Source organism: Glycine soja, chromosome 5 (assembly GCF_004193775.1).
Source record: "Glycine soja cultivar W05 chromosome 5, ASM419377v2, whole genome shotgun sequence".
Lineage (NCBI taxonomy): Eukaryota > Viridiplantae > Streptophyta > Magnoliopsida > Fabales > Fabaceae > Glycine > Glycine soja.
The window spans coordinates 27,334,245-27,347,402 of NC_041006.1; the positions used below are offsets into that span (position 1 = coordinate 27,334,245).

A 13,158-nucleotide genomic window follows, 5' to 3' on the forward strand; every position below is an offset into this window, starting at 1 on the left:
CTTTTTACTAACCCTTAATTGTTCAATGCAATCAGTTTTGTTCCCCTGTATAAACGATTAAGGAAACTATGCCTTTCTAATTCCAAATTTCGGATAGGTTCCTTAACAAAGTACTTGTCATGATACCAAGTCAGTGCACCCAAAAGCATAGTGACAACACTAACAATAATGAAAAATGCTTGTTCAAGTTCTTCTTCCTCTTCTTCATCTCTTCTACGTTTTCTTGAAGCAATTGAAACATCAACTATACTACTTTCCATTTCTTGATTATCCACACTATATAACTTAAAGAAAAAGTAATATAATAAAAGTAGTGAAGCATAAAAAGGTACCAAGCTATAAAAGGGTAAAGACTGAAGCATAAAAGGGTACCAAACTATGTTGTAACAAATTCCTAGCTAGTCACAAATTCCTCTAGTTGAACAATTGGATTATTAGAATCCTTGTTTTATCCTCTTAAAAATTGCATCTATTCTTTTATGCTTCATTGTTATATCTATTAAAAATATTACTCCCAAATTAATGTGACACTAATGATATAATATAACTCAAAGTATTAAAAAATGATAAGAATATAAATCCAAATAATATAACAAGCCACAAAAAACTAGAAAAATTAAGAGTTCAATGCAATAAAAAAACTACTATATAATCTAATTAATTACATTGGCAAAATAAAGGATGACCAGACTATGAAAAGCCAAAGCTACGGGCATGTAACAAGACATAAGACATTCATTAAATATTTTTTCCTAATTATAGAAGTCTAAAAACCTAATAAAAGATGACATTTTCCACACACACCTCAAGTTCTCAACCGTTCAAATATGTAATTCTTAAGATGGCTCTAGGTGATAGGCTAACAACAAAGTAGTGGCTTCAATAATGCAGTAAAAAAAACCTGAAAACAAAAGAAAATATAGCAAAAATATTGATAAGAAAAAATTAAAAAAAATTATCGATAAAGAAGGGAATGGGCCGCAACTGCAACTCCACAAGAGAAATTGATAGGAGCCAAAAGCATCGTGTAACAACAAAAGATGTGTGTTGTAAAGTTTAATTTTTTTTATGAGGAACAAAGAGGAAAAATAGAGAACGGTGTGTACGTGAACAAGTTGTTTCTCCTTTATACTTTGTAATTTGCTCCCGTCTAACTCCACAATTACGTAACTTACACAAAGGCTTATTCACTTTTTTTTTTATACTTTTCAAATGGTAATTTGTTTGGGCTACTATTTGTTTGGGTTATGTAACTTACACAATTACGAAACTTACACAAAGGCTTATTACACAAAGTCTAATATACCTGTATAGGCTTCTAAACAAATATAGTACAGTAAACAATATGGCTAAATAATAAGCTCATTATGGCTAAACAATAATATAAGGACATCTTAAAAAACATGTTGTCATATCTCACATGGCTTATCTAGAAAGCTGAGCATTTGCTGCTACAATGATACTTTTTAAGAAAAGCCAATAGCTATTTAGAAAGTAAAGTTTTAAGACATATATATTCTTCCAAATTCAGATTGATTTGAATGTTTTGAAGTTAACTACTCAGTCCTTACATTTTCTCATTTGTGTTATTTTGGCTATGCATGACAATCTTTGAGGGTTGTTGTTATTATCACTATTATATATCAAAATTATATTTCCTCGTTATACTTTGAGTGTTGATTATATGTATTATATATATTTTGAGTCTGATTACTATATATGTCGGAGCATTTTTTTTTATCTTTAGTTTTCATGAACAGACATATGATCATCAGGTCCAATGTTCCAGTTCTCCACTGGAATTAGACAACATCTATAGATATCAAAATTTTTAATTTCGAAGTCACAAACCACTAATTTATAAATTTTTTTTATAAATTTTAGAGAAATGCTAGTAGGTAGTAGCTACATCACAAATTAGTTTATAAATTTTGAATGCCTAACTGGTATCTAATTAGTGGGGACCAATGTCTGATGGTACTGCACTACTGCTATATGATATTATGCTCTTCACAATTGAGAGCTCATATCCATGTATTGGTATGTGATATGTTTCATATAAAATTGGATAATTTGTCAAAGAATTTTTACCAAAATTATAAGCAATATTTTTATGGTCATTTTGTACACAATACTTTTATACTTCTAACCCATTTTGATTGCATGAGTTAAATTTGATAAGCATATCAGCTTTAGTTCATTTGTATCAATATTGTATTTGTATGGGTGATATCTGGCTTGGTCATTTGAGTAACAGACTTACTGCACTTAATTAACATGAATAAGTCAATAAGCAAACCATTTAAGCATTTGAGAAATTATGAGACTTATATATACCTCTGACCATTAAAATAAATAAATTCAAAGAACATTTAACAACAAAAATAATTTATGCTCTTTGTAAAAAAATGTTTCAGGAAATGCTAGCAGGTCCTTACATACTTGGATTAAACTTTTTGAACATCATTCTGCCAAACACAATTATTTGCCAAACACTGATTTAACTACTTTAAATAGCATTCTATTACATGAGTGTTAAGTTAATTAATTCTCTTTTTGTGAATGTGATTTTTTAGTCTAGAGTACAACAAAATTAGGGATTTTAATTCTATTGTTGCTGCAAGATTAATTTATTTTAATATAACCCTTTTTGTAGGCAAAGACAGTGTAGGTAGAAGCAGCCTACATGTATTCTTAATATGTTTCTTTCCTTTGAATTTTTTTATTAGAATTGTTGTGACAAAATTTTTTTTTAGCTTGAGAAGTTTTCATGGCATTAGATTGGAAATACTATGGTTTTGTGTCTACTTTCCCCAATTTCAAGTTGGGCAATTTCAAGTTAGAATGCCTCTAAGGCATGTATGCATTGGTTTGCTATGTTATCTATATATGAACTTTTGTGTGATGTCATTATTGTGGCTGTTGCTTAGTTCACTGATGTCTCCCTACTTTTGCTCTTAACAATTAAAGGTTGTTTAATTCTCACTTATAAACTGTAAGTTTTTCCTTGAAACAACAAAAATAACTTCTACCAACTATACTGTCACATACCTTGTCTCTTTTCTTTCTTAGTATAGTATATCAGACAACTTATGAGTTCATGGAAAAATATCTTGCTTAGTTATAATTATCAAAAGAGAACATGTGGTTTGGGTTGAGGATGTACTGATGTAGTATAGTATATCAGAGTCACACACTATCCTTTTAAACCCTACATGGCATAACAACAACCAAGCCTTTCCCACTAGGTTGGATCAGCTACATTGATCAAACAATGACATGTTTTAGTAATTTTGACAAACCATTGACCGCTAAATTCTTTTGAATGATTTTGCATATAACTTTTCTTAGTCACTCTCAATCTCTAGTGACAAGGATACCCTCCATCTTATTTACTCTCTTTATAGGGGCATCTAGAGGTGATCTCAACTCTCTAAGACACAACTTTGACACACTTCACCGAAAGTATTTAGGAGCAGCAAAGAATCATTCAGCTATGCTCTACCACTATAGTGTCCATTATAGCAGGAATTAACAACTCGGTAAAAAATCTCTACATTTAATATTATATTATCAATTTTACTATTTTTTTTGGATCAGAAAATGATCCAACTTCAAAGCCTCTTGTTCTCTGGCTCAATGGAGGTTAGCAAATGGAACTATGCCTTAAGGTCACTACGACAACATGCAAAGAACAACATCATATCTTATAGCCAAGCTAGGAAATTGTCCTCTGCATCCTCTGTCGCGGTTTCCAATAGAATACTCAACAAAAGAAAGGAGATGTGATAACAAATTGTATAATGTATCTGTTACTTAGATGCAACATCAGATCTTATAATCAGACAAACTCAAATCCAAATCCAACATAGTTTGGTGAAATGCAACCTACAAACCCTAGATTATAGACATGAAATGCAAATTAATGAAATCAAATAGTAAAAATAGGATTGAAACAAAGATAAACCCTATAATACTTAGATGAAAGACCGAGAGAGACTAATCAGAGACAGAGAAGCTGTGTTTCAGAGAAAAACACGTTGAGCTTGAGTGCTATTGCAAGAAAGGATTGAGTGCAAAGAGAGATTCAATGAGGGAGAAGAGAGAGATTCAATGAGCGTAGAGAGAGATTGAGCGTAAAGAAGGGTGAGAAGCTGTTGGAGGAGGAAGAAGAACGTGTAATTTCAAATTCTTTAATTTTTGAAAGAATTTGAAATCCTAATATTTAAGTTAATTAAAATACCTTACCAAAATACTGAAATTTTAATTTCTCTTCAAATTTTTTATATGAACATCTTATTTAACTGAAAAGTAATTAAAATTATTTAAAAAATTAAATTCTCCTATTAAATTTTCCCATCCAAACATACTCTTAGTGAATTTTTTACTCTCAATGTCAACAATTTATCAGTAGCCACTATCATACTATTAGTACATTGCAATGCGTAAAAATGTACATAAAGTATAAATCAATTTTATATTATTATTTAATTACAAATCATTATTAATAATATTTTTATAGAATATTTATATTGATATGAGAAAAAAGATTATAAATGTGCAGTGTAAAATATTTTACACATCTAATCATAATTTATCATTTATATTAAATTTATTGATTTTTAAAATAATTTAATTTTCTTAAAGTAATTCAAATGATGATTTATGATTAAATAATAATATAAAATAATTATATTTTACATTATCAATGCACAAATATTAATTTCTCTTGAAAATCTAAATGGGCTCCTAACATACATATGATATATATTTTGTATTTTTAATATAAATTTAACTTAGTTTCTTATCTTTTTCAATATATTATTTTCAACATATTTAGTTCTAATTTGAATTTAATTTTTTTACCAATAATTAAAAATAAAAATATATCACAACTTATTTTCATAAATCTAATATATAATTGCTATTTTAATTATTGATAATTTCTTTAAAAAATATTTAAATTCAAGATAGAACTAAATATGTTAAAAATAATATATAGAAAAAAAAATAAGAAATTAGGTTAAATTTTTTAGTTGGTATTAAAATATAATCATTTTATTAATATATTTTCTTATTTTGTGTTGTAGAAATACTAAGAGATAGATAAAAAAAAATTAGAAAAAGTAATTAATTTTAATTTACTATTCTTCCAAAAATTAAAAATAATAATAATAATATAATTGCATGTATTATCATGTTATTGCATTTGCTAGTGTTTGATTCCTTTCAAAAAAAATAATTTAATTCTTTGAAAGTACTAGTACACTATACTATACGAATTTCATTCTTTTAAATAACTGCCTGTTAGTCTGTTGTATATTCACGAATTAATTAATACGGCAATAATGAAAGGAATAGGTACTGATTCCATAATCGTAGATTTCAATTATCATCATATCAACTCAGAGGCCACGTGGTGTGGCAGTTATTATCTTTAGTAATTGCGTTACATTTCCAATTTCCATCGCGAATGTATTCACCCACTTTTGATTCACCCACTTGCCCAAGTTATTTCCCTTTTGGCACCATACATCAACCCCCTTCAAATATTAAACAATTTTTCTCCCTCTATATAACCTCACTACTCCCCATTCTTCACATCACCAACAACAACCTTTCACTTCAAAACTTGTTTACCCTTTGTTCTCTCCTCTTCCAGACACCAACATGGCTTCAATGACCATGATATACACCTTACTCTTTCTTTCTTTCACTTTGTCATATGCTATTAAGACCTCCACCATCATCAACTACACCGACAATGAGGTCATGGCCATGTACGAGGAGTGGTTGGTGAAGCACCAAAAGGTGTACAATGAGTTGGGAAAGAAGGACAAGAGATTCCAAGTTTTCAAGGACAACTTAGGGTTCATACAAGAGCACAACAACAATCTAAACAACACTTACAAACTTGGGTTGAACAAGTTTGCTGACATGACCAATGAGGAATACCGTGCCATGTATTTGGGCACCAAGAGTAATGCCAAGCGCAGACTCATGAAAACCAAGAGCACCGGTCACCGCTACGCGTTCAGCGCCCGTGACCGGTTGCCGGTGCATGTGGACTGGAGGATGAAAGGTGCAGTTGCTCCCATCAAAGATCAGGGAAGTTGTGGTGAGTTTTTTTTTTTTTTTTCCCTATCATTTTGCCTTTTCTTTTGATAAAGTAATGTTTGTTAGCTAAGGTTTAGGTTAGTAAATCAGATAAGGACTTGTTTTAAATTCAAGCGTAACAGCTTTTTTGCTTGCTAAGGTTACTTAACAGATAAGGATTTGTTTTACATTCAACTATAATAGCTTTCTCTAACTCTACTAAAAGATACTTCTTTTTTTTTAATGGTTTTTGTAGATATTTTACATTGTTTGAGATTATATTTTTAACACTATAAATAACTAACTTCTTTTCGGTGTACAAATAACTAACTTGATTGCAAAGAAAGGCGTGTGATTAAATTTTAAAACTCTAAATTGAAAACATATATAAAAAATAAATAAAAGTGGCATGTCTTACTTTAAAATAAAAAACTACAATTGAAGGAAAATATTTCAATTTAATGTGCCTGAATAGATTTTATGTGTTTATATGTTGATTGACGTGCTATATTATTTATGTTTTGTGGTTCTTGAGATTTTCTTCTGTTAGAATAATGTTACCTAACTTTCCTAAACCAAAAAAATAAATGTAACGTAAGTTTCTTTTAAACAATTTTTTTTATTAAAAACTTGGAATGTTATGGTAGGTTTGATTTGATTGGAGTTTGACTTTGAAGGGTAGATTTGGATCTTGCAATTGGAAAGACTGTTAGATCCTATTTATTTATCTATGAATAATTTTAAACCTTTTATTTATTTTTCAACATTCAGATAAATATTAAATACGTTTTATATTTTTAAGACATTAAATATATAATTTTTTATTTGATACTTTTTTTATAAAAGAGTACGAAGATTAATTAATAGAAAATATAATTTATTAAGTTATTCTTTTTTTATTTTTTAATTTTACTTTATGCAGGAAGTTGTTGGGCGTTCTCAACGGTGGCCACAGTGGAAGCGATAAACAAGATAGTGACAGGGAAGTTTGTGTCCTTATCTGAACAAGAACTTGTGGACTGTGACAGAGCCTACAATGAAGGATGCAATGGTGGCCTTATGGACTATGCATTCGAATTCATCATTCAAAATGGTGGCATTGATACTGACAAAGATTACCCATACCGGGGCTTTGATGGCATCTGTGATCCAACTAAGGTCACTAACTCACTATAGCAATCTTTGAAAACAGAAAAAAAAAAAAAAAAACACATAAATTAACTTTGCCTGATATTATTAAACTTGACAATTTATTTGTTGCTAATGATTTGAGTGGCTTATACTTCTGCAGAAAAATGCTAAGGTAGTGAATATTGATGGGTACGAGGATGTTCCACCATATGATGAGAATGCCTTAAAGAAAGCTGTGGCTCATCAACCTGTAAGCGTTGCTATTGAAGCCTCTGGCAGGGCTTTGCAACTTTATCAATCGGTAAGCTTACTCTTTAAAAAGGTCCACAATGATTACTACATTGATTTTGATTTGAGACTATGTTCTTAAGTGGTAAGCACTATGCAAAGTGCAAACTACAAATTTTATAAGCTATAAAGGGAGTCTAGCTCAATTGGTTGAACAGTGTGCACAAGTTATTCTTGGTACTTGTATTCGATTTTTATGGATAAAAAAATATCAACAAGCTTGAGACAACAACATTCATCAATGTATAGATGTCATATATGTGCTAACAAATTTCTGGTTCTTTTTTTTTCAGGGTGTGTTTACTGGTAAATGTGGGACAAGTTTAGACCATGGTGTAGTGGTTGTTGGATATGGCTCTGAAAATGGTGTGGATTACTGGCTGGTGAGGAATTCATGGGGCACTGGATGGGGTGAGGATGGCTATTTCAAGATGCAGCGCAACGTGAGAACCTCCACGGGCAAGTGTGGAATTACAATGGAGGCCTCCTACCCTGTGAAGAATGGTCTAAACTCTGCAGTTCCTAATTCAGTTTATGAAAGCACTGAGGTGTATGTTAGCAGTGCTTGATATAACCTTCATCGTTATTTATGACCTTTGAATTTGGAAAGAGGAACAAGTGCTGAAGTTGCAAGAAAGTGATGTTTCTGTTATATCTTAGATGCTTCTATTGAATGTGTGCTGGGCTATTCTTGTACATAGGTTTCTTCAGGTTAAAAGTGAACCTGATTATCAATCAATTTGTACCGGTTTTCACTCATTGTTATTCCATTTGAATGTTTTATCTGAAATCCTTAATGATATCAATTCGCTAGTTATATTTCTGATATGGATATTGAATGTTTGCCAAGACCCTGTGCTTCTGTTCTTCAATGTGAAAAACTCGGTACAATGTTAGAAATTCTCTGAATCAGCACCTTATTGTTCAAGCTTGATACTCTGAGCACTTGAAAGTTTGAAAATATTACGATGCTACTCTCGAATTGCTTATCATTGTGCCATGTAAAAATTCAATTGAACACCGATCTACAACTGGTTAGCAGCAGTCTATATTCTGTTTTTGTTGAGAATTAGCAGGGGTCTATCTAGTTTATATTGCAGTTGTAGCAACTGCAATAATGACTCTTGATGCACTATATAAACTCTAGTAAATCAAGAGTTTATATTGTAGAGTTAGAAGGTTGACTTAACGGTGAAGAGAGATAGAAGAGGTCATGAGTTTGAAACTTTGAATTGCTCTCACTAACAACTAATAAATTAATATTTGCTGATTAAAATAAAAGAGTTTATATTGCAGGTGCTACCAATTAAAAATTTCCTGCAGACGTTCTCTTTCCCTATCAGCATGGAAGATGTCATAGTGCTAGACTGGTAAATGAACATTAAAATCTGTGACAGTAAGTTTGAAAGAATATGATTCAGAATTACCTTTTCGCCATATGCTAATGACAAAGATCAGTGTTTTTTCCGTTAAGCGTATATGTAACTGTTTAAATGTAATCATGAATGAGAAAAATCTGTACAAAGTTCGTGTTGACTTCTATAGTGATTGATCAAGGGGATAAAAAAAAGTGAAGTGATCCCAAGTACAATGCAAAAATGGCAGTGTCATTACAGTATGACTCAACCAGCAGCACATTGCATACATACAGTTACCAACAATTAAGCTTATAGACTGGAACCAGATTCAAGAATCATGTCAATTACAGGAATTACATTTTGTCTTGTAATCTTCTTGGGCAACTTTAATAACTCTCCAGTTTACATCAGGAAAGTTTGGGCATGTTTGGTTGGCCATTAAGAAAGTACTTTTAAGTGTTAAACGTAATTTTGGAGAGTCAACTCAGTTTCATAACATGTTTAAATTAAAGTTTGTAAAAGTATCTCAAGTCTTGTTTCTCCTAAATTTGAGTTTACAAGCAAAATTTTATTTTTAAACATACTTTTGAAGAAAAATCAAACATGACTCCAAAATGATTCTACTTTCAAACATACTTTTGAACCATCACCTAAAATCTAAACATAACCAATTATCCTCAAAAGTATGTTAATCCAAACATGCAGATACTCTTTGGCACTTTGTATTTTACGTCCATAAATGAAATGCTTGATGGGCAACCCACCGTGAAAACATAGGTGTTCAACTTCTAACTTAGGAAAACCTTGAAAAAATTTAGGTACTTGTGAAAAAAATTCAATGAGGGAACTAGTAAAAAATTGAAATATATAAGTTCATTTTAACTTATATGGAAAATTTAATTCATTTTTGTTTTAATTTGTTCTCCTATAATCATTTGTTGAAAAAATTATCCAAAATGACTCTTGCATGAGCTTATTTCTAGAAAATATAGTTCCAAAAAATCATTGATTAAAAATTAAAATGTTTATATATACAATAAAAAAAATAGATCGGTATAACTTCATTGTAAGAAATGAAAAAGATTTCATTCTACACAAGCTAGCTATCTAAAATTCTCGTTATTTGACTACTAGTACTAATTCAAGAACAAGAGCCATTAGCCCACCTATATAGAAAGAAATAGAAAGTAAAGGAGTAAAAGAAAGAGCCCTTAGAAACTCCAATTATATCTCCCTAAACTGAATCTTTTACTAGGGCGTAAGAACATCCAAGACGCCCAAAGTCTAAACAATTTCTCAAATGGAAATCAGACATCCCGTTGTCCATACAAGACCTCAAAAGCAACTTTCTTCAACTTCCATCAAATCCTCAGATTGCTCCATCTGTCAAAATATACGGCAAATAATATCAAGCCACATGTTGGTTTGTGACCTAAATGAAGCAAATAAAGTTCAATTAACCTGAAAATTTCAGTCCTCTGAAAGGCTTGTGATTTCTGGTGGTGCTCTCTTTACATCATAGCGCTAAAAGTAAAATAAATAAAACCAAATCTTTACCATTAGCAACAAAGATGTAATTATGTTAAGAACACCAAAAAATGGACCAAGCCATACAAAACCATGAGTCTATGACAATAATTATGCCCAATGAAGATGTTAGTTTACCTGTTTTCCAGATGAAAACGGTAAATATTTGTATTTAATCATGTGAGATATCTGTCTCCTCATTGTAAGTGAGAATAGGACCACCCAGTAGAAGAGGAGTATTGGCCAGAACACAGGAACATCAAACGCACTAAAGAAAGTCATCACAAAAGCAATGCAAAATGCCTTCGTGATTGAGTACCTGTTCGCAAAGGAAAGTTAAGCAGCTTTAGTAGAAGCGCAACATCTGCAGTCAAAATCCTGAAGGCAAAAGCATGAATTGGAAGTGAATCAAGAATTTCTACTAACTTAGAAGCACAAATGCACAATACCCATAGAAAAGAACATCAAAATGGCACCTTCTTATACTGAAAAATGTCATTAGCTTAATGCAAAGAAGTGAATACAAGTATACAACATTGTCAAACCCTCTTAAGTTCATAACATTGCCAAACCCTCTTAAGTTCAAACTAGCAGAGCAAGCAATATGGGAGGAACACTGACAATGAACATAAGAAACCCATAGTTGTCACACATACAATGCAGTGCTGATTTGTAACGGGAGCCTTTCTAAACAATTTCATTATTTTTAGGAATGAAAATCTAGATTTTTTGTGGGAAGAACTGACAGATCAAATCCAGTCTATTCTTTCAATTCCACATATAACAAGGTTTTAGAGAACAGTCCACAACCATGACTGCAATGTCAAGGTTTTGGTGTCCATGACTACAATTGTGGCTGCATCAGCCACATTTGTCAACAATTTCCTGTAATATATAAGAACACGACAAAACTGCAACTGTGGCCACATTTGTCAACAACTTCCACATAATCTTATCTAACTTCCACGTGGCACTGGCTGAGTCTGGAGCAATGCAATGTTGTTAAATAGCCACTTTAGTGATGATATAGTGCTATTCCATCACAGAGTTCCTCAAATTAGCAAATTGCGACTTCTGCCACTATTGCAGTCAATGTCGTCATTGCGGCATGTGCCCTCTTATCATTTTTGGCAAGTCTTGCCAAATGAACTTTTGAGTTCATATTATGTCTATATTTCAATTTGCAATGGCTATGAAACTTCGCTATTTGCCCACAACGCTATCCATTACATAATATAGAAGATTCGAATCAAATATGATATAGCAGATTATTGGCAATCCATCATTTTTCGCAATGGATAGCACTGGTATAGAGTAGGGGTGAGAGACTGGTGCGGCTCCCTCATAACTAGTTGTTACTCTTTGTTACACTGACTTGAGTGTCGGAAGTGGTCACCAGCCCTTCAACCAACCTAGCACCAGTCTCCCTTTCCTACTCTGCACTGTCAGTGCCAAGTAGGCACCAGCAATTATCATACAAAACACCAAGGTTTTAAATTGCTGCGGTTGCAGACAGACGTGCCATTTCATCACAATCCTTAACACCACACAAAAAATTGTAGCCAAATCCGGCCACAATGGCAGCGCAGATAACCCACAAACTTCAACATCTTGGCTGCAATTGAAATTACCAACTGTTTTTTTTTTCTTTTCTTACAAAAAAAAAACTTGCAGAACACATAACCATGTAAATAACACTACACTACAACAGTAACCTCACAAAATAAAGCTATAAAACCACAAACAAAACACAACACGAAGCTTCATTGTGCCGCCGAATTAGGGTTCCGAGATGATTGTGATTCATCGGAATCACCGTTGTTCGGGGACCGATGAAGTAATTATAAATTAGAATCTGAAAATAGGGAGAAGAAGGCACGAACCAGAACTTGAACTCGGGGAGGCGGCGAACGAAGGGACGAAATTCGTCGGAAGCGGTGGAGGGGAGGGTGGGGACGTCGGCGTCGAGAATCACGGTCTCGGGGTCCACCTGAGGGGAGAGGAACCCTATCAGAAGGTTGAGGATGTATATGCCGAGGCCGTACGAAACGACGTAGAAGCCTTGCACCAAGTACACGCGCAGCGCGTACAAAAGCGCAACCGCCGCGAACCCCAGCCACCGGCGTCCCACGTGCGGCGTCGATTTATCCAGCAGGTGCTGGAACTGCCGCCACGCCGCAAACTTCCACCGCGACATGGTGGCTGTCGGTGACGATGCTCCGCCTCCTCCGCCAGTATCCATCATCGGTGGGACCCGCTCTGAATATCTGGCTCCGAGGTTTAACGATTTGTCGGTTTTATTCCCGTAGGGGCTGCTTCTTGCAATTTAACTATACCCTGTCCTGTTGGTCTCAGTCCAAACCAAATGACCAATACACCATCTTTTTATTTTTATTTGTTTTACTTTAAATTGATCTTCTCTTGGACCAAACACAAAAGATTTTCAACTTTATAAAATTAAGTAACCAAAATTTTGTCGTACTACTTTCATTATAATTGTTGTATACAAAAAATTTATTTTAAAATAATTATTATTTTAATTTTTAATATAATATTAGCTATTTTTTATTTGTAAATAATATAAGATTAATTTTATAAAATTATTATTTTTTAATCTATTTATTGCTTTTATTTATCTGTGTAAAATTATCTAACACGGTAATTATTTTGAGATATATAAATTAATTTTTTTGGTAAAGGTGAATGAATTTGCACTTAAAATTTTTCCTCTCAATTTTTAATATAGTTATATATTTAA

The 13,158-nt window shown here is 32.4% G+C and overlaps 2 protein-coding genes across 2 annotated transcripts; one reads left to right on the plus strand and one right to left on the minus strand.

The window, feature by feature from the left end:
- Window positions 1-5,583: 5,583 nt before the first annotated feature.
- On the plus strand, window positions 5,584-8,361 carry LOC114412424 (cysteine proteinase COT44-like). Its single transcript, XM_028376319.1, has 4 exons — window positions 5,584-6,118; window positions 7,019-7,254; window positions 7,388-7,528; window positions 7,809-8,361. Exons 1-4 carry the CDS (start codon window positions 5,671-5,673, stop codon window positions 8,082-8,084), a joined length of 1,101 nt encoding a protein of 366 aa, XP_028232120.1. The 5' UTR covers window positions 5,584-5,670; the 3' UTR covers window positions 8,085-8,361.
- A 1,549-nt stretch (window positions 8,362-9,910) lies between these two features.
- LOC114412425 (protein RER1A-like) lies at window positions 9,911-12,769 on the minus strand. Its single transcript, XM_028376321.1, has 4 exons — window positions 12,284-12,769; window positions 10,539-10,719; window positions 10,335-10,397; window positions 9,911-10,256 (listed from the first exon to the last, which is right to left on the minus strand). The coding sequence occupies exons 1-3, from the start codon at window positions 12,643-12,645 to the stop codon at window positions 10,344-10,346; spliced, it is 597 nt and encodes a 198-aa protein (XP_028232122.1). The 5' UTR covers window positions 12,646-12,769; the 3' UTR covers window positions 9,911-10,256; window positions 10,335-10,343.
- Window positions 12,770-13,158: the final 389 nt, after the last annotated feature.